Below are 26,811 nucleotides of genomic sequence, written 5' to 3' on the forward strand. Positions count from 1 at the left end.
ATGCTGATTCCGGGTGGCATCGTGGCACAGCGAGAAGCACTACTACCTCACAGCAAAGAGGAGGTTGGTTTGATCCCTGTTCAGTCTGTGTGGAGTTTGCATGGGTTTACTCCCACAGTCCGAAAGCATGCTGTCCAGGTTAACCCATAGTGTGTGTGAGTGACAGCGAGTGTGTGTTCCACTGATGTGTGGATGAGTGACTCATTGTAAGTAGTGTATCTAGCAGTGTAAGTTACCTTGGTGAATAAGGTGTGGGGGCTCATAGAGTTCATTTCTCCAAGTCATTTTGGAGAAAAGCATCTACTAAACACACACACACTTTCAGAACCACCTGTCCCATACAGGGTCACAGGGAACCAGAGCCTACCCAGCAACACAGGGCATAAGGCCAGAGGGGGAGGGGACACACCCAGGACAGGACACCAGTCCACTGCAAGGCACCCCAAGCAGGACTTGAACCCCAAACCCACTGGAAAGCAGGACCTGGTCCAACCCACTGCGCCACCACGCCACCATACCACCCCTCTACTAAATAAATAAATGTAATTCTGACCCTACCATTAGTGTGCCTCAGCAGAAATCAAGATTCATCAGAGCAGGCTATGTTCTTCCAGTCTTCAACTATCCAGTTTTGGTGAGCCTGTGCCCACAGCAGCCTCAACTTTCTTTATTTGGCTGATAGGAGTGGAACCCAAAGTGGTCTTCTGTTGCAGCCCATCCGTCTCAAGGTTTGACATGTGGTGCATTCTGGGATGTCTTCCTGCTTACCGCAGTCATAAAGAGTGGTTACCTGAGTTACCGTAGCCGTTCTGTCAGCTCAAACAAGTCTGGTCATTCTCCTCTGACCTCTCTCATCAACACGGCATTTCCATCTGCACAACTACCGCTCACTGGATGTATTTGATTTTTGCACTATTCTGAGTAAACTCTAGAGACTGTTGTGCATGAAAATCCCAGTTCAGCAGTTGCTGAAATATTCAAACCAGCCCGCATGGCACCAACAACCATGCCAAGGTCAAAATCACAGAGGTCACATTTTTCTCCCATTCTGCTGTTTGATTTGAACATTAGCTGAAGCTCCTGACCTGTACCTGCATGATTTAATGCTTTGTGCTGCTGCCACATGATTGACTGGTTAGATAATTGCAAGAATAAGCAGATGTACAGGTGTTCCTAATAAAGTGCTCAGTGAGTGTACTAATGTGTTCTAATATGGTTACTCAGGTTAATGTCGATAAAGGTCGTGTCCTCATGAAAGGGAAGGTCCAGCACACTCCCATCGTCTGGTAACACCCCTCTCAAGCTGCCCTGAAGTGCTGTGCAGAGCAACTGACCAGTTTCACACAGTTTTACTGGTCACAGAACAGCATCTTTCTTGGGGCAGCATAGTGGTGCACAGGGCAACACTGGTATCTAACGACACCTGTGTTGTGGATGTGGATTTGATCTCAGCTCATCTGTGTAGAGTACGAATGTTCTCGCAGTGGCTGTGTGGATTTGTCCAAGTATGTCCACAGTCCAAAGACGTGTATTTCAGATGAATTGGGGGATTTAAATTGCCAGTTATGTGTTTGTTTGTTTGTTCTGCTGTGTGCATGTAATTACATTTACGTTACATTGTAAATTACCTTTGACAAAGTGTGATAAATGCTCAGTAAAAACTGGAGTAAATTAATAAAAATGCAATGCTTTAATTACACTGTTTCCAGGGACATTAAAAAATGTTGCATAACATTTTAAATTAAGAAAAATAAACATTTATAAACATGGGTAACTACATATTAAACTTGTTTCATCAGATAAAAGTACTGATTTGGAAGGTATGAAAATAAAAGGATCTGAAATAATAAACTGACTTACGTTCACAAGTAATGAGGGCCACTTCGTCCTCATCATCACATTTATTCTGTCCCCAGGGAGAGGATGGACACTGCCACAGTGCGGAGTCATGTGGGCGACATTTGACAATATCCAGCCAGTTTGGAGCTCCTTTCACTCGAGATCCTGTACTAGAAACATTTCCACTCTTCCCACAGTTGAGCTGCTGACATATTAAACTCACAGTGTTTGTGTCCATCTGATTGAAACACACATTTCCCCAGGTGTCATTGTAATAAACCTCCAACTGGCCAGAACAACCTTCAGCCAGTCTCAGATCTTTGTATTCTGCAGGAAAGGCGACAAACATTCGAAATTAGTGAGCACAAAGAACATGTCATTAACAAATAGGAAGAATGAATTTATACATTTATCAACAAATTTTACTGTGGACAGAGAAAGACAAAGTAAGCTGTATATTAAAGAGTTAAGTAGTTTAATGAATGTTGCTCTAGTAATACTGTATCTTGTCACATTCAAAATGTGCCTGGAGCAGCAATGCACTTACAAGACAACTAAGACGTCTCCAGAAATACAGATACAGAGATGTTCTGGAGTAAGGATATTGGATAGAAAAGATATTCGTGATAATTAAAATCATGTTACTTGTATTGTGAAAGCTAAAGAAGTAAACACAGTCCTCCCCCAAGATTTGAGGAAATTGTTGAACTGGATATGTTTTCGTTCCTTGAAGAATATTAAAGAATATCTAAACCCTCCTAATCTTAATTATTATTGACATCCCATAAGTGGAAAACTCATAATTGTATCATAAAGTAATGGTGTAACCCTACAAATGCAGTCTGACATAAAGAAAGAACTAGTGACCCAGTGAAGTAGGAAGCAGAAAAGAAAGGACAAAAAGCTAATTCAAAACTCAGAGCTATGACTATGAATAAAAACAGTGCCCCCCCCCCCAAGACAATCTGAGAGTCAAATTATTTATGGGTTCCAGGTAAAGATAACTCCCGGTACCAATCATCCACACCTGTTCTACTACCTGAGAACCCATGATAAATCAAATTTAAAGAAGTAAAATTCAGTGCAACACACAGTAGCTGGATTTCAAACACAAAGTGATCTGTCAGTTGTCTATCAGTAGAACCTGTGTTCAGTAAAAGTGAGCTGTACCCAGTCGGTTTAAGAGTTTATCCACTCGGGACACTGGGTACACGTCAAACTTGGACAGAGCGTTAACCCTACCGTAGTAAACAAAGAGCTATGAAATTGACGCACAGGAAATGTCTGGCTATTCCTTTCACTTTTTGATTCTTCCATTACCCCTGAGTCAACATTTTGTCTAGTTCATCTTCCTGCAGATTTTTTAAGGACCAGAAGGTGATAGGGCACATTTGTACAAGTACTCCAGGTTAGGGCTGTACATTGTGCTCTATGAGGTGGATGCACCCCAGAAAGGCTGAAAAGACAACTGCGAACTCTACTTGTGACCTGTGCACCTCCTCCTGTCAAGCTGGGGACAACTGGCTGTGAACAGGGACTGGGGAACATCTCAATGGAGATGTGGAAATGTTGGAGTTTTATTCAACATTGTTTGGCACCTTAACAGCACGTCTGCTCACCTCGAGATCCCTGGAGATAAAGTGGTAACGTGTACAACACAATCCCTAACCCTAACAACCCAACATGACCTGCTGTAAGAAATTCTTTTACCACAATGAAAACCGGACCCTGTGGTGTAAGAAATGAAGAGGGACCAGATACCAGAGTTCAAGTGTTTGAGTCTCAGTCTACTGTTCTCATTCCTCTTTTCCCCGACACACTCGTTACGACTCAGAACGATTGTCTACTGAGTCTGAGAAATGTCTTTTCTCTAGTGATAGGAGCCCGGCCTTTGGTACATCCAACTAAGTTAAACTGACAGAAAAGTCCTTATGAGGTGGAAAACAGAAAATAAAGGAGCAAAAATCCAGGTCTTTCAAGTACATATATGAAACATTCTGAGTCTTTAGAAGTTGCCAAAAAAGCAGTTGATGATGTTAGGCAGAATCTTCCTCTATATCGACGTCTAAGTGGAACAAGGTAAACAAAACCATGACACATACTGCAGTGGCCAAATAATCCAGAAGATCTTGCTCATATTTTACTTCAAATGTGTATTTATGCAGAGCACAAGAAGAGGGCACAGAAGGCAGAAACCTTTGACCAGTGGAAGACAGAAAAACAAAAACACAAAGTGACACAGTAAAGAGAACATGAATTTCCATGTGTCCAAGGCCATATTTACATGTCTACACTTCTTGACAGAAAAAAAATGCATATCTAGGAAGAAAATAATGCATAAAATTTTCATTTAAATTTCTACCTATGATTTTCCAATGTAAGGCAAAATAGGAGTCAAAGTCCCTTAGAAAATAAATGCACTCTTAATAAAGCTTTATAAAGTCTTAAAAAGAACGAACCTGAACACACGACACCCACATCCTCCTTGTGAATGCAGTCATGGTTTCCCCACTGGGCAGAGGGACAGTCCCACAGAGATGATTCGTTCCCCACACAGCCAACCTCATCCAGCCATATAGATCCATTTCCTGGACCAAAAGAGGTAAAGCGGAGAGCCGTCCCACACTGCAGCTGCCTGCACACCACCTGAGCATCATTCAGGTCCCAGGAGTCATCACACACTGTCCCCCAGGAGCCCTGGTGGAACACCTCCAGCCTCCCTGCACAGCCGCCCTCATCACCCACTAGCCTCAGGGACCTGTGTTCTGGAAGAAGGTACACAGGGAAGAAGATACCAACTTCTTGTAAAATACACCCGCACACACTGTCTACAACAGCGGGGTCATGGTGAGCCGGAGCCTAACCCGGCAACACAGGGCACAAGGCTGAAGGAGGAGGGGACATGCCCAGGATGTTTTGTGAACAGAGTTAACATAAAATAACCAGAATCATCCATCCATATCCAAACAATATTCAATGTGAATTCAATTTAGAAGTCATGTGTACTCACTGGAACACACTATGGACATATATCGGCTAGAACTACAGCCGAGTGTGTGTGGAGCACTGCAGTTGACCAGGTGAGACTCAGTCCCAGAGCATTGATACCCTGTGAGACACACATCAGTGTCCCCTGTCCCAGACAGGGAGGAGCTGTAGATCCTCACTGCAGAACCACAGCCCAGCTGTCTGCAGACCACAGAGGCCTCCCTGATGCTCCAGGGGTCCAGGAGAACTCTGCTCCAGGTATGCTGGTAGTGAACCTCCAACTGACCCCCACAGCCACTTTCTCCAGACAGTCGGACCATCCCATTGAGGTTGGAGAGAGATGATCCTGTAGAAACATCACATCACTTACAGGGTATCTTGGAGCACCAGCAGTTCATTTCGTGCTTAGTATATTATTTCAATGAGTTTTACACTCAACGGAGCTATTCTACAGAAGAAGGTTTCTATACTGACATGTGACTGTGACCCCTCTCCTACAGTACAGTGATGAGCACAGCACTCCTCACCAGTACAGATGACTCCCGCATCGTGTCCATGAGAGCATGCAACTCGGTTCCATGAAGAAACAGCACACTGGGACAGGTGTGTCTCCTTCCCCTGACACTCAAACACATCAGCCCAGATGGGGCCACTGCCCTTTCCAAACCAGGCCTGTCCTGGCACTGCCACAGCGCTCCCACAGCCCAGCTGCTGACAGAGGACATTGGCTGCTCTCAGATCCCAGGATGCATCACACACTGTGCCCCACTCAGTGAGGTACTGTAACTCCACCCTCCCAGAGCAGGAGTCTGGGCCGTCCACCAGTCTGCCGTTTGTGTACCCTGGATAAAGGGCATGGGGGATAAGAATTAAAGCAGAAAAAAATCTCAGAAGACAACATATGTTTTAGAAGCTGAAATTTAAATATCAAATAATCAAAAATATTCCAGGGCATAAAATTACTGATTATTACTTATAAGATATGTACTTGAAAATGATTGTCAACATTCATAAACATTTTCTATAAAATCTCATACTGTTTCCTCCTTTTACTGTTTATACTGGGAAGTAAAAAGATGTGAAGTTGTTGCTTTCGCTTCAAAATCAAGACACTTGAAAAAGACACTTACAAAAACACTCCAGTCCCACGTCAGTGTCATGAGTGCACTTTGTGTCCTTTGCGGATGATCTCACACACTGACCAAAGTCACGTTCATCACCTCCGCACTCAACCTTGTTCTTCCACACCAGGTCGTCCCCTTTACCAAAAACTGCTGCTCCCTGCACCTGTACAGGTGTCCCACAGCCCAGCTGTCGACACACAACCTTTGCGTCCTGGAGGTCAAAGTCGGGGTCACACACTGTGTACCATGAGTCTTTATGATGGAATTCTAGTCTCCCAGAACACAGGTGAGGTCCCCCTGCCAGGCGTACAGCTAAACCTGAGAAGAAAAACAGCAGATATATGGAAAGCAAAACCATCACTGGTTCTGTTCCAAACATGAATCCCTTCCTGTACATAAAGAGACAGTTATGAATGTATGGAAACACTGGAATCTAACGGGAAACACGGATCTTTCTGTGTGTTAAAGAAAAGTGGAGACGTTGAAAGATCCCTGTTCTCATCACACTGAGCAAGTAGCTGAACATGAAGAGCTCAGTTAGTAAAGGAACCTGCACTTGAACCTAAAAAACACACTGTATTCAAACACTGCTGGGGCTGATATTAAAAATTAATATATTCATGTACATGTCATGAGAGGCTGCTAAACTCGTCCCTCGAATCGTCCCATGTATTTATTCAAGAGAAAAGAGTGAAACTGGAAAGAACAAAACTTACATTCGATAAAACACTGTAGCACAAACACCCATAAAACGACACACATACAAGAGAAACATATATTATATAACAACACACAGAAGTACTGTTATACTGATTTACGTGACATGAACTAACTTCTAAACTAGGAAAACGCCACACGAATCAACGAAGGAGCCACGAACTACTGAGCGAGTTATTGACCGATAATCGATAAATTATTGAGAACAAAGCAAAAACATTTTTACACACCGAGACAGTGTTTTCTGGACAGAAAAGTGAGGAATGAAAGACAAGAGACAAAATGACAGCAGCAGAACAGAAACAGAAAATCCTCTCTGTGTCTGAATGTAAAACAAACTTTATGTTATCGCGATAATTCAGAAAAGTCAAGAAACGGGCAAATTACGACAAGTAAAAATAATAACAGAGAGGAGAAATGAACAACAAGAATAAATGATAAACTTCAACAAGACAGAAAGTCTCCTACCTGAGCAGATGACTCCAGCATCTTCAGAATGTCCGCAGCTATAAACAGTACCCCATCCATGATGTTCACAGTCCTTCAGTGTAGATTCCGAACCTCCACAGTCCACGTAGGACAACCAGATCTTTCCTGTTCCTGCTCCAAAGTGACCGTATTGCGGAGCTGCTACAGCATCTCCACAGAACATGATCTGTCTACACACCACTGAGGCATCCGTTATATCCCAGCCCCAACCACACACAGTTCCCCACTGTTCTTCATGGCGAACCTCCACTCTTCCCTCACAAGGACTGTTTCCGTTCACCAGCCTCACATCACTGTCTGGAAGAAGAGACACAGAGACTCCAGTGGAGTCTTTTACATGTTTCATCTTGAGCTTCAACTGAGTTTCCAAAAAGCTCTGATATGATCAGTTCTGCATAAAGAGCTATAAGGAGATTCGAAACACAATTAAATCTAACAGGTGTAACACCGTGTGAAAGAAACACATGAGAGATCAGTTTCATTTTTATACCTGTTGGACTTTTACTGTCATTTTTCAGTTTTACACTGAGATTTTTTTACCTCAAACTTCCAGTGTTCAGGAGGTTATGATTTTATAACACAACATATAAATGTATGATGGACACATTTAGATGTATATTTTATAAATATTTTTTATTTTGATTTTCTTCAAGCAATTCAGTAAGTGAATTTCACTCTAAATATAAAAAAAATGTGGTTCATCTGGTTTAAATGTTTAGTTATGTTGCAGACATTTAGATGTTTGATTTATATTGTATAAAATTAGATCTGTGTTTTATATTTTTAATTCTGATTTCAGCAAATATCAGTTTTATTTTATTACTGATTATACCCAATCATGCTTTAGCTTGCTCATATTACATTGAAATGTATAAATTAACTGTATTATTTAATTTTTGCAGTGAAAATCTGTAATAATCCAACGAAATGAATCTATTCAGCTCCAGCAACGAATATACTGTATTCAATATGTAAGTAATGTATGTATACAAAGTATAAGTTCAGGAAGTGAGAAAACCATTTGTTTTTAAATAATCTTAAAGAATTTCATTTTTTTAATGTTACTAGATACCTACTGGAAAACACGTAAAACTAGAGTCTAAGGTAAATTTTGTCTTTAATTTAAAACACTGAGGATGATCTTTGTCAGTTTAAACAGATGGAAACACACATAACTACATACTTGCAATAAGATACATTTTTTTTAATCTCATCAATACACTGCTACAAAAAATAATGGAATGGACTCAGTTCTTGAGGTGTTTAAAACTCGTATATTTTCCCAGTTTTATTTTTTCTTTATCTATGTGCTTTAATTAGTCCAGTAATTTTGTCTGTTCAGCATTTTGCACAAAATTCTATGTAGTGCATGTGTTTCTATTAAAAGTAATAGTACAATTAAAAGTATTAATTGCAACATTTTATTTTATGCATCCATAAAAGACCCTGGACATAAAATCTCCGTTCACCACAGATGTAAACAAGCAGTTAGTAATAATTAACTACACAAACACAAACATTGACTGAAACTGCTTGTCCCAAGCGGGGTCACAGTGAGCCGGAGCCTAACCCAGCAACACAGGGCGTATGGCTGGAGGGGGAGGGGACACACCTAGGATGGGACGCCAGTCCATCAAAAGGTACCCCAAGCGGGGCTCGAACCCCAGACCCACTGGAAAGCAGAACCCAGTTAAACCCGCTGTGCCACCGCGCCCCTAATAATGAAGTAATTTATTTTAATTTAAAAACAAACAAATGTGCTACTTCATTCTTTAGCTCTTATTTAAAGCTTTTTAATTTTTTTTTTTTTTATTTTTAAATTTGACTTCATCAATGGGTATTTGACCCATGTATCTTGTAGGTGACCTACAGTAGTTTGAAGGAGTTCTACAGCACAGAGGGGTATGTGGTCTAGAAACAACAGCCTTCTAAATAACAAGTTCATGTCCTTAATTACCGAACTGCCTTTTTACACTATTACCCTGATAAAATATAAAGAAATGCAATAAGTAAATATAAAACAAGAATTATCAAGAGAGAGAAAAGTTCTCAGAATCAAAACATCTAGCTTTTTCTGCTTTTCTACTTTTTCCCCAATTAAAACAAATAACTGCTGATGCAGCTATTCATATAAAACCAAACATATAAACAGAAATGTAAGTAAACTACCTGCAAGAACTTTGGAGATTCAGTGTCTTCGTACCAATATTTTACTCTCAAACAGCAACTTAAAAACATCAGTGTTGCAGCAGGTTGTATTTCATATTTACTGTATAAACAGCCTCTACAAACTACCTCACCTTTCAGACCTGTCGTCCCCTGACCCCTAAAATCCCGACATGTAAGAGGAACCCTGGAGCAGAGGTAAAACGTGGTACTTACCAGCTGTGGTGAACAGGAGCAGGGATGAGAACATGAGGATGAACAGACAGCTCTCCATCTCCATGAGCACAAACCAACTGTCCTCAGAGCAAAGTTCAGAACCCAGCCTTGAGCTGTGAGCTCTCAGGGCGAGCGAGTGCCTTTGTACCATCCTGGACCCCCATGGAGAACACGCCCCCAGCCACCAATCACACTCAGCATTGCCTTATGAGAGGAGTACAGGAACACATGAAAAGTGTGGAAACACCAATCAGAGGAATCTCTGTGTGTTTCCTCCATATATACAGATACTGTAGCGCTGAGGTCTGACTTGACTCCTCCTTCCAGAGTTAAACTACTTAGATAAAAAGAAATGGGTTTATCATATGAATTTTAAGTCTGCTACTAAAGGAGACATACACTGAGATTCAACATTCAAGTTTAGTCTAAACCCCTTGTTAACCTATTGTTGTGTAGTGCAAAGTCCTAAGGAAAAAGAGGACAGTTGTGGTTCATTACACTACACGTGTCCTTAACTGACCTTTATTAATGGAGTTACTTGTTCATCAGAAACATACATTCATCCCAGTTAAAATGTGAGCCCATCAGTAAAGGGGCTTAACAGAACACAGCAAAAATTTGATTATTATGGTACAAACCTTAATTAAATAGTAATTACATGGCAAAAACCTTCCAGAATGACTAAATAGCAGATTGTGAAAGTGGATACAAACCAACACAGACTGCAGGCTGGAAACAGCAACATGTCACAGTAACTGTGGTTTGCAGCGAATTGTGTCTTTCTTTTCAACAGCTGTGTTTAAATGTGTGTCTGGTGTTGATATTTACCTGCAATAGGTGGCAGAACTGAGCTGTACAGTAACTGACTACCTGGAGAGGCCCTTCAACAACATTTCTCTTATACTTTATTTTAAAGTTTTAAAAAAGTTTATTCTGCATAATAACTGACTTGGAATTATTCATCCATTTATACAGCAGGAAATTTTTACTGTAGTGAGTGTAAGTACATATACTGGTCTACAGTTGTTTACCGTTTTATACCACAAAAATTAATTTTTTGTCTTTTTCACACAAAATAACACATAGTAATTACTAATTACCATTCATGTACATGAAGTTAATTTTTTGCCTTAACAAATTTTAAAATAAAGAAATGTATTTCATTATTTCTACTTTTTTTTTTTTTTGCACAGAGTAGCCCACCGTTAATTTCATCAAATAGATGATTTTGTTTGACTCAGTAGGAGAGATCAGTTTTATATGTAATATTTAGATTTAATAATTTTGATGATGCTTTTTTCCAAGGCGACCTACAATATTAAGCTCCATGTCGCTCATGTATCACTTGTGCAGCCTTTCGCTGCTTAATACCCTTTGCTGTGACTCCAGACGAGCTGCGAATCGGTGAAGAACTCAGCACACATTACAGCACAGACCAGCTCTGTGACGGAGCTCCGTTCAGCCTTTTGTGTGGCACCTTATCATGAACATCCTCTTGCTCCGTGTCACATTAGCGTGTTTATCTGTCCTCATCCTGACGCCTTTGCAGCGCCGCAGGTGTGTGCCCCTCGTGTGGTTTCTGAGCTCCCGTTGCACGTTTAGTGGAAAGAAAGTTATTAATAGCTGTAGCATTATTATTTTTCATTTGCAACTATGATCTCATAGTGAGATATGTGGCATGAAACCATAACTAAGAAAAACTACATTGTTTTTTTTGAAAATTAGCAGCACATAAGCACCTGAACATGTTTACACTCAGGCCTTTATTTATACATTTCAAAGACACTTTTCAACAAACTTTGGTCCAGAGTGATATACAACTCAGTGAAACGGAAAAAAAAAAAGTTTGTTTATATTCAATGGACATGTTAGAAAAGAAATACATATATTTGACTCCTAATCACCCCTCCGTGAACCGCCACCTTACCGTGGTGGAGGGGTTTGAGTGCCTGAATGAGTCCAGGAGCTATATTGCCTGGGGCTATATGCCCCTGGTAGGGTCTCCCATGGCAAACAAGTCCTGGGTAACAGACGAGAGAAAGTGCGGTTCAAAAACCCCTTATGAAGAAAATAAAAGCAAGGCTTTTGTTTACCCCACCCGGTATGGGGTCACCGGGGCCCCACCCTGGAGCCAGGCCTGGGGGGGGGGCTCGCATGCGAGCGCCTGGTGGCCAGGTCTATGCCCACGGGGCCTGGCCGGGCTCAGCCCGAAGCCATGACGTGGAGCCGCTCTTCGGTGGGCTCACCACCTGCTGGAGAAACCGTAAGGGGCCGGTGCATTGTGATTTGGGCGGTGGTCGGGGACGAGTGCCCGGCCGACCCAAACCTCGGCCGCCAACTCTGGTTTTTGGGACTTGGAATGTCACCTCACTGGCGGGGAAGGAGCCTGAGCTGGTGCGGGAAGTTGAGAGATACCGTCTAGATATAGTCGGGCTCACTTCCACTCACAGCTTGGGTTCTGGAACCACTCTTCTCGACCAAGGGTGGACTCTCCACTATTCTGGCGTTGCCCAGGGTGAGAGGCGGCGGGCGGGTGTGGGCTTATTAATAGCCCCCCAGTTTAGTCGCCATGTGTTGGAGTCTACCCCGGTGAATGAGAGGGTCATCTCCCTACACCTTCGGGTCAGGGAACGGTCTCTCACTGTCGTTTGTGCTTATGCGCCTAGCGGCAGTGTAGAGTACCCGGCCTTCTTGGAGTCCCTGGAGGGCGTGCTGGAAAGCGCTCCCACTGGGGACTCTGTCGTTCTACTGGGGGACTTTAATGCCCACGTGGGTAGCAACAGTGACACCTGGAGGGGCGTGATTGGGAGGAACGGCCTCCCTGATCTGAACCCGAGCGGTGAGTTGTTATTGGATTTCTGTGCTAGTCATGGTTTATCCATAACGAACACCATGTTCATGCATAAGGATGTCCATCGCTGCACTTGGCACCAGGACACCCTAGGTCGGAGGTCGATGATCGACTTTGTAGTCGTTTCTTCTGACCTTCGGCCATATGTTTTGGACACTCGGGTGAAGAGAGGGGCTGAGCTGTCAACTGATCACCACCTGGTGGTGAGTTGGATTCGATGGCGGGGGAAAAAGCTGGACAGACCTGGCAGGCCCAAACGCATAGTGAGGGTCTGTTGGGAACGTTTGGCGGAGGCCCCTGTCAGAGAGGTCTTCAACTCCCACCTCCGACAGAGCTTCAACCAGGTCCCGAGGGAGGTGGGGGACATTGAGTCCGAATGGACTATGTTCCGCTCCTCCATTGTCGGTGCGGCGGTTCGGAGCTGCGGCCATAAGGTCTCCGGCGCCTGTCGCGGCGGCAATCCCCGAACACGGTGGTGGACACCGGAAGTAAGGGATGCCGTCAAGCTGAAGAAGGAGTTCTATCGGGCCTGGCTGGCTCATGGGACTCCTGAAGCAGCTGACAGGTACCGACGGGCCAAACGGAGCGCGGCTCTGGCAGTCGCCGCGGCAAAAACTCGGGCTTGGGAGGAGTTCGGTGAGGCCATGGAGGAAGACTTTCGGTCGGCCTCAAAGAGATTCTGGCAAACCGTCCGGCGACTCAGAGGGGGGAAGCGGTGTTCCACGAACACTGTTTACAGTGGAAGTGGTGCGCTGCTGACCTCAGCTGAGGATGTTCTCGGGCGGTGGAAGGAGTACTTTGAGAATCTCCTCAATCCCTCCGACACGCCTTCCGCAGAGGAAGCTGAGGCTGGGGACTTGGAAGGGGACTCATCCATTACCCTGGCTGAAGTCGCTGAGGTAGTCAAAAAACTCCTCGGTGGCAAGGCTCCGGGGGTGGATGAGATCCGCCCCGAGTTTCTCAAGTCTCTGGATGTTGTGGGGCTGTCTTGGTTGACACGCCTCTGCAGCATCGCGTGGAGTTCGGGAACGGTGCCTCTGGACTGGCAGACCAGGGTGGTGGTCCCTCTTTTTAAGAAGGGGGACCGGAGATTGTGTTCCAACTACAGGGGGATCACACTCCTTAGCCTCCCTGGGAAAGTCTATGCCAGGGTACTGGAAAGGAGAATCCGACCGATAGTCGAACCTCGGATTCAGGAGGAGCAATGCGGTTTTCGCCCTGGCCGTGGAACACTGGACCAGCTCTATACCCTCACTAGGGTGCTGGAGGGTTCGTGGGAGTTTGCCCAACCAGTCCATATGTGTTTTGTGGACCTGGAGAAGGCACTTGACCGTGTCCCTCGTGGCATCCTGTGGGAGGTACTCCGGGATTATGGGGTTCGGGGCTCGCTGCTACAGGCTGTTCGTTCCCTGTATGACCGGGGCAGGAGCTTGGTTTGCATTGCCGGCAGTAAGTCAGACCTGTTCCCGGTGCATGTTGGACTCCGCCAGGGTTGCCCTTTGTCACTGATTCTGTTCATTATCTTCATGGACAGAATTTCTAGGCGCAGCCAGGGAACGGAGGGTGTCTGTTTTGGTGGCCGCAGGATCTCGTCTCTGCTTTTTGCGGACGATGTGGTCCTGTTGGCTTCATCAAGTCAGGACTTGCAGCATGCACTGGGGAGGTTTGCAGCCGAGTGCGAAGCGGCGGGGATGAGAATCAGCACCTCCAAATCCGAGGCCATGGTTCTCAGTCGGATAAAGGTGGCTTGCCCCCTCCGGGTTAGAGGGGAGTTGCTCCCTCAAGTGGAGGAGTTTAAGTATCTCGGGGTCTTATTCACGAGTGAGGGAAAAATGGAGCGGCAGGTTGACAGACGGATCGGTGTGGCATCCGCAGTAATGCGGTCATTGTACCGTTCTGTTGTGGTGAAGAAGGAGCTGAGTCATAAGGCGAAGCTCTCAATTTACCGGTCGATCTACATTCCTACCCTCACCTATGATCATGAACTCTGGATCATGACCAAAAGAATGAGATCGCGGATACAAGCGGCAGAAATGAGTTTCCTCCGCAGAGTGGCTGGCGCACCCTTAGGGATAGGGTGAGGAGCTCAGTCACCCGGGAGGAGCTCGGAGTAGAGCCGCTGCTCCTCCGCATTGAGAGGAGCCAGTTGAGGTGGCTCAGGCATCTGTTCCGGATGCCTCCTGGACGCCTCCCCTGGGGAGGTGTTCTGGACTTGTCCCACTGGGAGGAGGCCTCGGGGCAGACCCAGGACACGTTGGAGAGACTATGTCTCCTGGCTGGCCTGGGAACGCCTTGGGGTTTTCCCAGAGGAACTGGAGGAGGTGTGCGGGGAGAGGGAAGTCTGGAGGACTCTGTTCGGACTGCTGCCCCCGCGACCCGGCCCCGGATAGCGGAGGAAGATGGATGGATGGATGGACTCCTAATCACATTCCTAATTTTTTTTTTTCTAAATAAAGAGTTACATTAATGGAGTAGGTGTGTGAAGGTTTGTCCATTGTGTAACATATGATCTCCAGTTTACAGTGCATGAACATTTACACTTTGCATGAACTTCAGAATTTAATTCCTCTCCTAGATAATCAGACTTACAAGCAGAAAATATTTTTTTCAGTTAATGATTATGAGAGAGCCTTTTAAATATAATAGATTTTTAATACTTCTAATATGAAAGGGGGTGCGGTGGCGCAGTGGGTTGGACCACGGTCCTGCTGTCCGGTGGGTCTGGGGTTCGAGTCCCGCTTAGGATGCCTTGCGACGGACTGGCGTCCTGTCCTGGGTGTGTCCCCTTCTTCCTCCGGCTTTACGCCCTATGTTGCCGGGTAGGCTCCGGTTCCCCGTGACCCCGTATGGGACAAGCGGTTCTGAAAGTGTGTGTGTGTGTGTGTGTGTGTGGTTCTAATATTTGTGAGGGGGTGTGGTGGGGGAGTGGCTTGGACCGGGTCCTGCTTTCTGGTGGGTCTAGGGTTCAAGTCCTGCTTGGGGTGTCTTGTGATGGACTGGTCTCCCGTTCTTTATGTGTCCCCTCCCCCTCCAGCTTTATGCCCTGTGTTGCCGGGTTAGGCTCCGGTTCCCCGCAACCCTATATGGGAGAAGTGGTTCAGAGAGTGTGTGTGTGTGTAGGTGTAATATTCTGAAAATTAGCAGCATATTGAATAAATTCTGGCCTAAAGTTCTTTAATTCAAGGGTAAATGCATGTTATAGGGTAAATGTTTATACATGATGGACATTTAATCTCTTCATCAGGTATGGAAATATGTTGAAAACTACAAAGATATTTTAATTAATACCGAACAGTAATACAAGAATGATTTACTTCTTGCTGTATTTCTCAAACCAGAGATTATACAAAACATCCTTTTAGATATTTATGCAATTCTCCACAGCTAGAATGAAACTCACATTGTTCTTCCTGAATCTGGGGCTTCACAGTCGGCTGTAGCCCCTTATCCAGCAGCCACATTGGTGTCGAACCCTTCACACTGGGAACCAAAGATTCAAGTTTATACACTAAATGCTACAGTACAAGTTGTTTTTCACCTGTAAAAGTGTGTTCCCTGTTCTTCTTGTTTCTCTTCACTGTCTTCTTGTACTTCCAAGTTCAGGTTAGAGCTACAAGATGGTCAAAGACCCAGAATCTACAGTATCTGACCCCATCTACCTACATCTCAGCAAGAACACGTAAATCCTCCATCTCTTGCTACCTTCTAATCCCATGTCCTAAGGTTCCAAAATCAAAAACCTGCCACTTGTCAGTCTTGTCCTGGTCGTCATGGAACAAAGGCCTCCTGCAACTCCGAACTGTCGTGTCCAAACGAGAAATACTGTAATATCCGAAAATGGTCCAAAAGTACAATGACCGCATATGTGGAGTGTATTTATAAGTGCACAGTGCAAACTGTAAAGTAGAGCTGAAACAATGAACACGGGACAAGGAGACACACAGCATATTGTCACAAAGGTGACAAGTGACACACACATGTGTGAGTAGAACTAGAACAAGGAGGTACGATGATATTCTGGACTTGACCTCTGGACCTGTACAGGTGCACACGGGACAGGCACTCGGGACTGGAACAGAAACACCTACGGAACAAGACTCGGGAAACAGATAACTAAGGTTGACTAGGAAATCATTAATGAGCCACTGGTTAAGAATCTGCAGTTCAAGCCTCAGCTGTTTCTTCCTTTTATACTTCACTAATAACCAGACTGTGAACAGGAGCACAGGTCTGGGTCAGTGGCACTGAGTGGCGCCTCCTCTGGCCCCTAGAGGTATTGTCCCTGTGGGTCGTGACACAGACTGCTCAATCCCCTCTGGCATTCAAGCAGAATCATCAAAAGAATTGTTTCTGGACCCAATTTAAATTTTTATTTACACACTTTCCTTTTGTATTGGCACTTGAGCAACATATAGGAGGAAAACAGAATGTGATCTTTTTATGATGTGCTTGTACCCCATTCCTTTGTTAAATGAAAATGTAAATGTCCACTTGGGCCACAACACACAAACACTCTTGGATCCAGATGTCTGTCAAAATTTCAATTTGTACATAACTCGAGAGTCCCTTTTACCATGTCAGTCAAAAAAAGCTGAATAATACATACGCCCATCCACTTTTCAGTACAAACTTCAGATTAAGCCATAATGAAGAGCAATGCTCTGCAACATTTCCACGCACCTATTATTAAAAACCACTTGTCCAAATCAGGTGCACAGTTTCTGTAGCCAATCCCAAAATCAAGGCATAAGAAAGAAAACAACCCCTGATGTGATGCCTCTAGACTATGGAGTAACACTTTTGTTTATTTTTATTGATTTCAAAACTACTTTAAAATTAAAACTCATTTAAAATTACTGAAAAAAGTATAACAACATCTCCACAAACTCCCATGACCAATTCTGAACATAAACATGCATCTTGGTTAAAGCTGCAGAAAATAAAAACACCTCCTCAGACTTCTTGTGTTAACATTTTTATTAACTTTGGCCTGCACTAAAATAAATGCAAAAGGAGTGAAAATAAGGATACATTCTCTTCACAAACCACTATCCAGTGAAAACTACCATCCAATGCAGCATCTTGCAGCCATTTTTTGGCACTGATATCGAGAACACCAGACAGGAGTAATAAACATGGTAAAACTGCAGGAGCCCACAGAGTAAAGGCTACTTTAACCTCCATTGTGTTCCTACACCTTCTGTGTACATTTTTTTACCATCTAACTGCACAAAGCAAACACGCAGGTCGTTGCTCAGAAATTTTAGAAAATAGTGCGCAAAATGTGAGGAAAATACATACATAAGATGGGCAACATTTGCAATTTCAAAAAATAATAATTTCAGTGTTAATAACACACAATAGCAGTGTATTAGACATTTCTACATGAATGTTGAGAATTCACATTTATGGCCTATGCTGTTAATTGTTTAAATGCCTCAGCACTCAGTAAATTTAACAGTCTTTTACATCTTATTAAATCTGCACATAAATCACAGTTTCATATTTAATGAGCACTGGATAAATTTCATCAAAGATATAGGGTACAAAGGGAGTGTGGTGGTGCAGTAGGGCAATGGGTTGGACGCGTCCTGCTCTCTGGTGGGTCTGGGGTTCAAGTCCCGCTTGGGGTGCCTTGTGATGGACTGTGGCCTTTGTCCTGTGTTGCCAGGTGAAGCTCCGGCTCCCGTGACCCCATACAGGATAAGCGCTTTCAGATGATGTGTGTGTATATGGTACAAACTTGACTATATTCATTACCTGTATGCTACAAAATTTTTGCCATGAAAATTTTTTAGCATGTCTAATTTTAAATCACAATCATTACATTCTTAGACAATACCTTCAAATGTGTATGAGGCACTAAAAGAATGAACAGACTCAGAATTGGTCCACTGTGGCTTTAGTTTCAATATACAGGTAGTCCCCCGATTTACGATGGGGTTACGTTCTGCGAAACCATCATAAGTAGAAAAAGCATTTAATACACCTAACCTCCCGAATATCACAGCCTAACATACGTGCGATGGCCATTACGGGCTTGCCACCTTCATGCTGGGCAACTATCTTGATTTACTCCTCAAGAGTAATTGTCTTCCTCTCCGTCTTCCCACCAGTAGGAGGAGACACAGATGGGTGTTTCTGAGACGTTATGGAAACACAAAACACAACATAGATATTGGGGGGGGGGGCAGAAAATCCAACTGTTTTTGAGAAACCCCCCATCTGTGTCTGTAAACAACCGTTACTCTACACCAGTGACCACGTGGCACACTGGGAGATGCTGATCGCTGTTGCTACCCAGCATCACAAAGAGAATATTGTACTGCATATCGTTTGCCTGGCAAGAAAAAAAAAAAAAATCAAAATTGTACCATTGTAAATCAGGGACCACCTGTATACTTTCAAAGTAACTAAAAAAGCACAAGAGCATAAAAAGAAATTTAAATTTGGATGTGTATTATTACAATAGTTTATGAAAATTTAATTGTTGATGAAAAATAAAAATTAAGCATCTTAAGTTACTGTTATCAGCTACTTTAGAAGCATCAGATCTTAATGAGCCTGTTGGTTTGAAGCTTTGGGCAGAAGGACCTTGAGACTCAGACTGGGCTGTCAGTCACAGAGAGATTCCAGAACTGCAGACGATCCTCCGTCTCCCACATCATCATAGTCAGTGTGGTTAGGATCAGGGGGTCCCTCACCAGGGGGCAGAGTGGTTAACGCTTTCTCTCCTACAGGGACACAGTAGGTGACACAGTGACACACATCCTTGTACACATCAGAGGTAGTGCTCAAGTGAATAGACTGTGATTTGAAATTTTTCAAAAATAATTACTGAATTAAAAAGTACTTGCTGAAAAATTTAAAGTAAAAAGTACCAGATACAAACATTTTAAGCACCAAAAATAATGCTGGTAACATATCAAGAGCCATTTCTGTTCCCACAGTCCAGATGCTTAAGTTAATTTTTAAAATAAAAGTGACCCAAATAATTCAGGAAGAATTTTAAAGAAGCTCATAAAATTCTCCCGTAAGAAAAGAAAAACATTTACATTTATTCATTCAACAGACGCTTTTCTCCGAAAGAGACTTCCAACGAACACCATGTAGTACGTAGTGTTTTGCCCACACCTTATTCACCAAGGTCACTTACACTGCTAGATACACTACTTCCAATGAGTCACTCATCCACACAGCAGTGAAACACACTTTCTCTCAGTCACTCACACACACTATGGGTCACTTTTTAGCAGTCAATAATCCACCTGAACAGCATGTCTTTGGACTGTGGGAGGAACCTGGAGAACCCAGAGGAAACCTACTCAGACATGAGGAGAACATTGAAACTCCACACAGACTGAGTCAGATGAGAATCTACGCCTGAACACCCAGCGATGTGAGATGGCAGTGATACCCGCTGCACCAACATGTCACCCCATTTTTAACTTTTTAAATAAGATTTTTTTTAGCAGCTTCTACCACCACTTCTGAACTTGAGTGAACTGGGTTGTCAGTGAAGGTGGGACCAAAGTAGGGAATAAACTGGCTGGTCAAGAATAAACTAAACTGAAATCCACAGAGGAGAGCTGACAGTTAGGAGAAAATCCTACAGTACTGGGTTTGTGCTATAAAAGACAAATGGTTTTAAGAAGTTAAAACAGTAAATGAAAAACTTAAAAGAGTGTGATAGAAATGTAGAAAAGTAAAATTATTTGCTTTCTTTTCAAATGTACTTGTGAAAAAGTTTAAAAAAAAAAAATTCTCTTAAAAGCACACTTTTTTTAATAGGAAGATAGTAATGAGAGAAATTCACATCACTTGTGTGTACAGAGAAACTCACCTGGTAAAAAATGTCGACTCTGTTCTACAGCCACAGCATCATCATAGTCCTCCGCTGTGTCTTCTGTCCCCATCAGTCCTGAACGTGGAACAGAGAAGCCACTTGGTTCTTTAAGGATATTAAACGTAACACATTTCGAATGTGGTGAGATACTTTTATATTAAAAGAAGTTCAGTTCTGTCAGAACTCGTATAACTATCATGATATGATTATCAAATAATATAAATATTAATTAACATTAACTGAACTGGTTTTTCATTTGGAAAGCTTGTTGATGTAATTAATAAATCATACATTCTGAAGAGGACATGAAGGATCAATTCAATCTGTTATGAACAAATCTCCACTGCGACAAAATGATGAAAATATTCATACATTTAATCCTTTTTAATACATGAATTAATAAGATTTTAACCTCGAAAGAGAAAAACTGCTTATTTCTAATTGCAGTTTTAGTGTCACTTCCATTCATTTTTTCTTAACTGCTGTTCTCAAAAAATTCACTCTAGACTGAATTCTTACTTTGTTAATATAGAGCAGAATCTTTTATTATAATAACTGATTATGTTTGCAGATTATTCACTGATATTATTGATATCCTGGAATGACCTGCAGCCCCCAACGGAAACCCACCAGCACTCCTCTCCAGAGGAAAAGCATCGTCATAGTATTCTTTCTTCTCATCTGTCCCTGAGATTAATAAAGAATGAGAAATGTATGTTTTTTTTTAATTATTATTACAATATTCTGAAATAAAACACAAAAAGACAATACATGAAAGCAACATGTGAACACAGAACATAATTAAAAGGAATTATGCTCAGATGGTATCAGTCGGACTGTCAGTAATAGTTCCAGTTTAACTAGAGAACACACACCACACACACACACACACACACACACAACAAGCCCCCTACCTGAGAGGGGGTCTCCCTCACTGTCCTCCACATCTTCGTACCCAGAGGGCACATCCTCAGACAGGACACTTCCTGTGAAGGAGACACACACTCAGTCCTGTCCTCAGACAGAAGATACATGAAGTTCTCTCTGCTGATGCCTCACACACTGAGAGAAGACAGGATGTGTGAGGTTCGAGCAGCTACCGCCCACACCCAGGAACGCTAACTGACACTCTTATCACCAACATCCTCTTCCTCCCTATTGGCTGCTGTCTCTCATCTGGACCGTTTACAGCACTGCAGCTGCGAGCTCCTCGTGTGGTTTCTCAGCTCCCATCACATGGTTACAGATGGAAGCCTAACAGTTTTTCATACCTGCCAGACTAATTTTTATCTACAGAAGGTATCATCTCATTTAGAGACATTTGAAATATGCACACGTAACCGTTGGAAAATTGTGGTTTTCTGCAAATTTCTGCAGTTTTTTTGTAAATATACATTTACATTCATTCATTTAGCAGACGCTTTTCTCCAAAGTGATGCACATCTTATAGAAAATACAATTTGTGCATTGCATTAGCAGAAAGAGACATAGCTGCAGATGTGTGGCTCTTAAGCACAGTTAGTTTCTTTCCTTCACCATATGCAGCGACGTTCATCACAGTAATAGCTGCATAAAACTTTACCAGGAGATGGTAAATGCATTACCATGACCTTATGGTATGGGTATCTTTTCACCAGTATCCCTTTATATACATTAGATGTTCAAGTTTATAATCGTGAACTGACAAAAGCTGAATTTCTAAACTGTGAAAGATTCCCAAGTACACTGGATCCTCAACTTACAAGCACTATTCAGTCTGTTAGTCTGCTTGTAACTCAATTTGTTTGTAACTCCAAGGTCTCTGTTATAAATCCTGGTGAAGAACGCCTGAGGTTCCCCTTCCTTGAGCACTCCTACTGCACTCCTGACATGTGCTCTACAGTCAGGACTCTATATAAAAGAGGAAGTTGACTGTAGAACCACTTTGTACAATGTTGTTTATGTGGTACTACTCATAGTTTTCTCGATTGTCTCAGTTCTAAACAGCAAAACTGCTCCAACATCGTTGTCCTTTGCTGTGTCTTTTATCTAAAGCTCTGCAGGTAAAAACTGGTTAAAGTCACTTTTACCATTAAATCATAATCAACTGGAGTTATATAATATGGATGTCCCACCATTTGTTCACAGGTGAGGTTCTTTAAATACCTCAGATAAAGGAATAAAAAATGAAAATGTTCTATGTCTCTCCATCCTCCCGATATTCCAGTGGCCTTCAGGGTCTTTCAGAAATAAAAATTAGGTTGTGAGGTTGGTTGCATTATGATTTTGTTATGTTTTATTAACTTTGTATTATGTTACAGTTAAAACTAAATTAAAATCACTGAAAATAAAGGTATTTTTTCTTCCCAGCCTCCTATAGCTTATCACAAGAGGATTTGCAATGTTTAACTTCTAGGCACTTTTCAAGTTTTTTCATATTCTGTTCACTCTCAATAAAAGCTTATTAATTGTGACAAACCCCCAAGACTTTAATCTTTAAAAATTCCTAAATCAAACATTCCTAAGCCCTTACAGCCACTGTATGTTTTGTCCTTTTGAAGAGTATCTGCATGGGCCAAAACTACATTTAGTAATATTCCATGGTAACTTCCTACCTGAATAATGAATAATGAATGAATCATTGTTAAAGTACAACATTTTGCCAAAAGTTGTGAATAATGTATAATTTCTGTTAGCTACCTTCTTTCCAAATATGAAGAGGACAATAAGATGTTGTCACCTTTTCTGGGGTTTCTGTACGTCTCTCCTCTGGTCAAGTTGTACTCTATCTCTTCATAAATGGCCTCATGCAGAGGGGTGAGACCCCCCTGGTACAGGGCTGTAGGGGTGGAAACACAGACAGTAAAATCATTTCATTTTATCAGAAGCCCTTAAAAGGCCAGATCTGTCCAAATGAACTATGCTGCTTGTGTATGAAAGATCATGTAATCAGCAGTGTCCTTCTGTACCTCTCTTCAGAACCCTGTTCTGGTACAACTGTCCAGCCAGAAGCACCAGCAGTAGGAAGAGCAGAGCCCCCAGCACCAGGAACACCACAAGAGGGATGGACAAGGGTGTTTGGCGTGGTGCTTTGGGTACATCTGAAGGAGTAACATAGAGAGAGCTGCATAATATATTCCTGATACAGAGCAAAGAAAGTATGTAATTCATCTGCCCACTGTCAACATGTACAAAAAGTAAGTGAAAATACCTGGTCTTGCTGAGGTTTTAGTTGTGGATGTTCCTGGAATTTCTGAAAAACATTATTTGGTGGGTACATATAATTATACATGTAGTAGGTATGATTAAGTCACCCAAATGTACACTGAAAATCGTTACACAAAAATTTTACTCCACCTGTAGTAGACGTAAATTCAGAAGATATGCCTGAAAAATTGAAACAAAATCAGTTTAAAATGAACATTTTGATTAAACAAATTTGGATTTTTTTTGCCTCCCAAAAGCTGAGCAGCACAAGACATGTACATTGATTGTTTTAGCAGATGCTTTTCAGTCTATAAAAATTAACTGAAATGAAAGCAACGTAAAATGTGGGATTTAACTGATGTTTTTATCTAATCTGCCTTAATACGTTACACAAAACTCCCTACTTCCTCATGGTGGGAGGAAACCAGCGTATCCAGAGGAAACCCTCACGATCACTGAGAGAACATGCCAACTCCAGGGAGACAGCTGGGATCAAATCCACTTCAATTCTCACAAAATTAGTGTAATGAGACACCAGTCCTACCGACGTGGCCACCATGCTGTACAAACCAGAGACCAGAACCACCATGTGGTCTTCATTACACTATAAATACAATATAAATGCATAAATATATATATATATATATATATATATATATATATATACACATCATCACACACATCATTTGAACAGCTTGTCCCATACAGGGTCGCGGGGAGCTAGAGCCTAACCCGGCAACACAGGGCGTAAAGCTGGAGGGGGAGGGGACACACCCAGGACAGGACGCCAGTCCGGCACAAGGCAGCCCAAGCGAGACTTGGGCCTCAGACCCACTGGAGAGCAGGACTCGGTCCAACCCACTGCGCCCCCTTCCAATTTAATCATTAACAATGAAACCCGAGACACAGCAACTTGTAATTATACTTTTGTTTGAAATTTCCCTCATTATATCTTTTACGGATCTTTTTGTTAAACTGTTGAAACGACAGAATTCCATACTGAGAGAAATGAAGCTCCACAGCAATTCTCACCTTCACAGGTAACACCAGCATCCTCTTTGTGAGAGCAGGAGGTCCTGTGGTCCTGAAGAGAGTGAGGACAGTCCCGCAGGTGGAGCTCACTGCCCCAGCACTTCACCTCATTCAGCCAAATTGGACCATTTCCACTCCCAAACGCAGCGTTCCCATGAGCCTTCACTGCTGTCCCACAACCCAGCTGTCTGCAGACCACCTGGGCATCATTTATGTCCCATAAGTCGTCACAGATGGTCCCCCAGGAGCCCTCATACCACAGCTCCACCCTCCCTGAGCACATCGTGTTGCCCCCCTGCAGTCTCAGGGGCAGGTAGCCTAGAGGGTAAATAAAGACTGTGACTGACCACAGAGCAGCAAGATACTCTGACAAAGAATGACATAGTGGACAAGTCTGAACTGAATGTACTCTGGAACATAGTTTCTCGTTGTTAATTTTAATCTAACATATATACATGTAATATGTATGTAATGTTAATAAGTATATTCTGAAACTAGAGCAAATGGGAAGCCTCGTCAGAACCACAAAACCACAGTTCTTTCAGATATGAACATTGGACTTCCACACAGTCTTTGCAGATCATTAATTAAGTCATCAGCAGTCATAATCTCCTGAGTTATGATCAGTTTTGTAGCTCTCTACCAACACCTTTTTATGTAAACGTTGTTGAATCACTAGTGTCAAGACATCTCTAACTGTGATACTGAGATTTTAATAACTAATAAGACAAACACCTTTCCGGTTTATACCAACCACTGCTATCATGTCCATTAACTTCAACTTCACACAGAGTCAGGATGCCGGATTTTGGGAGGACCACGTTGACATAGCGTCCCATTGTCCAATTACACTGGAACGAACTGGACTTTCGTGCTGCGATGGAGGGAACCACTGCGCATCTGAAATGTGAAATACATTTAAAGTTCTACACATATTAGATTAAATACATTTGATGGTAAAAAGTGTCTCAAAATCCATGCCAGTAAGGATAACAACACTGTGTACAGGGGATTCTGGTTGCCATTGTCATCCAGGGAGTTTCCAACACGAATCTCTGCTCCATTAATTCTCTCCGAGCAGCAGTCCCCTCTGTTGGTGATGGTCACTGAGGTCACAGTGAAAACATCCTGCAGGTCCAGTCTCCACCATGGTTTGGAGTCCTGCTTGGTGTGAGTGCAGGACCCATCTGTATACTTTGTATTTCTGTTTCCATCAATAGCATTGCCAGCAGCACCATACGAGTCATATTGGGATGACTGAGTTGCCGTTCCCTTCAAAGCCACATTTTTTTCTGGAGAGAGAAGACAGATGGAGAAATTTAATTCCCACCGAGTTATGTGGGTGACTCTATAAATACTGGAAAGTTCTCCAGTCAAAATACCTTTGTCATGTATATTTACTCACACACTTTCAACAGCATTTCTTTCTATGGCAGGGTCACAATGGTCTGAAACCTATCCCATAAAACTAGTGCGCAAAGCAAGCAGCATACACTCCAAATGGATTTATTGCAGGAACCTTAATATGTATAATTTTAATAATTCATTTTCATGCTCTGAGTAAGTTTTCTCAGAATTGTCCACTGATGAATATTTTTTCAGCTCACACCTTTATCGAATGCAATTTACAGTTTACAATTGCCCAAAGCAATTGTTAACAAACTAACTTTCTTACAATTATTTACCCATTCATTCAGGTGGGTAGTTTTTACCAGAGCAATTCAAGGTAATTCCTCAATGGCATTATAGCAGTAATGGGAACTGAGACATGAAAATGTAAGCTTCTGTTCACAAGGCCATGTCTTTATATTTATATAAAGTGATTTAATGTCAATGTACCGTGCCAGGTGTCTCCTGTTTAAGGGTTAGGTCACTGCAGTGATACATACTTGAATTTATGGAATTAGCAAAACTACAGAACCAAGCCCTGGAAAACAAAGTAACAAAATTATCTTACGTTCACAGGTAATGAGGGCCACTTCCTCATCATCACATTTATTCTTTCCCCAGGGAGAGGATGGACACTGCCACAGTGTGGAGTCATGTGGGCGACATTTGACAATATCCAGCCAGTTTGGAGCTCCTTTCAGTCGAGATTCTGTATTAGAAACAGTCCCGCTCTTCCCACAGTTGAGCTGCTGACATATTAGACTTGCTGTATTGGTCTCCATTTGACTGAAACACACGTTTCCCCAGGTGCCATTGTAGTAAACCTCCACCTGCCCAGAGCAACGTTCAGCCAGTCTCAGGCCTTTGTACTCTGCAAGGAAATGGACAAGAACTTGATATTAGCAAGAGCACAAGACATCTGTAAGAACCACCACACACCAAATGAGGACACCTGGTGCCAGTCAGAA

The 26,811-nt window shown here is 42.7% G+C and overlaps 1 protein-coding gene across 3 annotated transcripts in view; it reads right to left on the reverse strand.

The window, feature by feature from the left end:
• The window catches only part of LOC114910476 (antigen WC1.1-like), a 63,083-nt gene that overhangs the window by 6,381 nt on the left and 29,891 nt on the right, over window positions 1-26,811 (reverse strand). Inside the window, exons 7-10 of one of the 3 annotated variants that reach the window (XM_029251697.1) lie at window positions 21,151-21,222; window positions 20,867-20,923; window positions 20,234-20,311; window positions 18,099-19,124 (exon numbers count right to left, since the gene is read on the reverse strand). In XM_029251697.1, coding sequence (XP_029107530.1) covers window positions 19,006-19,124; window positions 20,234-20,311; window positions 20,867-20,923; window positions 21,151-21,222 — 326 coding nt within the window. In that variant the 3' untranslated portion in view covers window positions 18,099-19,005. Of the gene's footprint in view, window positions 1-18,098; window positions 19,125-20,233; window positions 20,312-20,866; window positions 20,924-21,150; window positions 21,223-26,811 lie in introns of those variants that run through there. The other 2 variants (XM_029251695.1, XM_029251696.1) reach the window with 2 other exon arrangements.

This window comes from Scleropages formosus, chromosome 5 (assembly GCF_900964775.1).
Source record: "Scleropages formosus chromosome 5, fSclFor1.1, whole genome shotgun sequence".
Lineage (NCBI taxonomy): Eukaryota > Metazoa > Chordata > Actinopteri > Osteoglossiformes > Osteoglossidae > Scleropages > Scleropages formosus.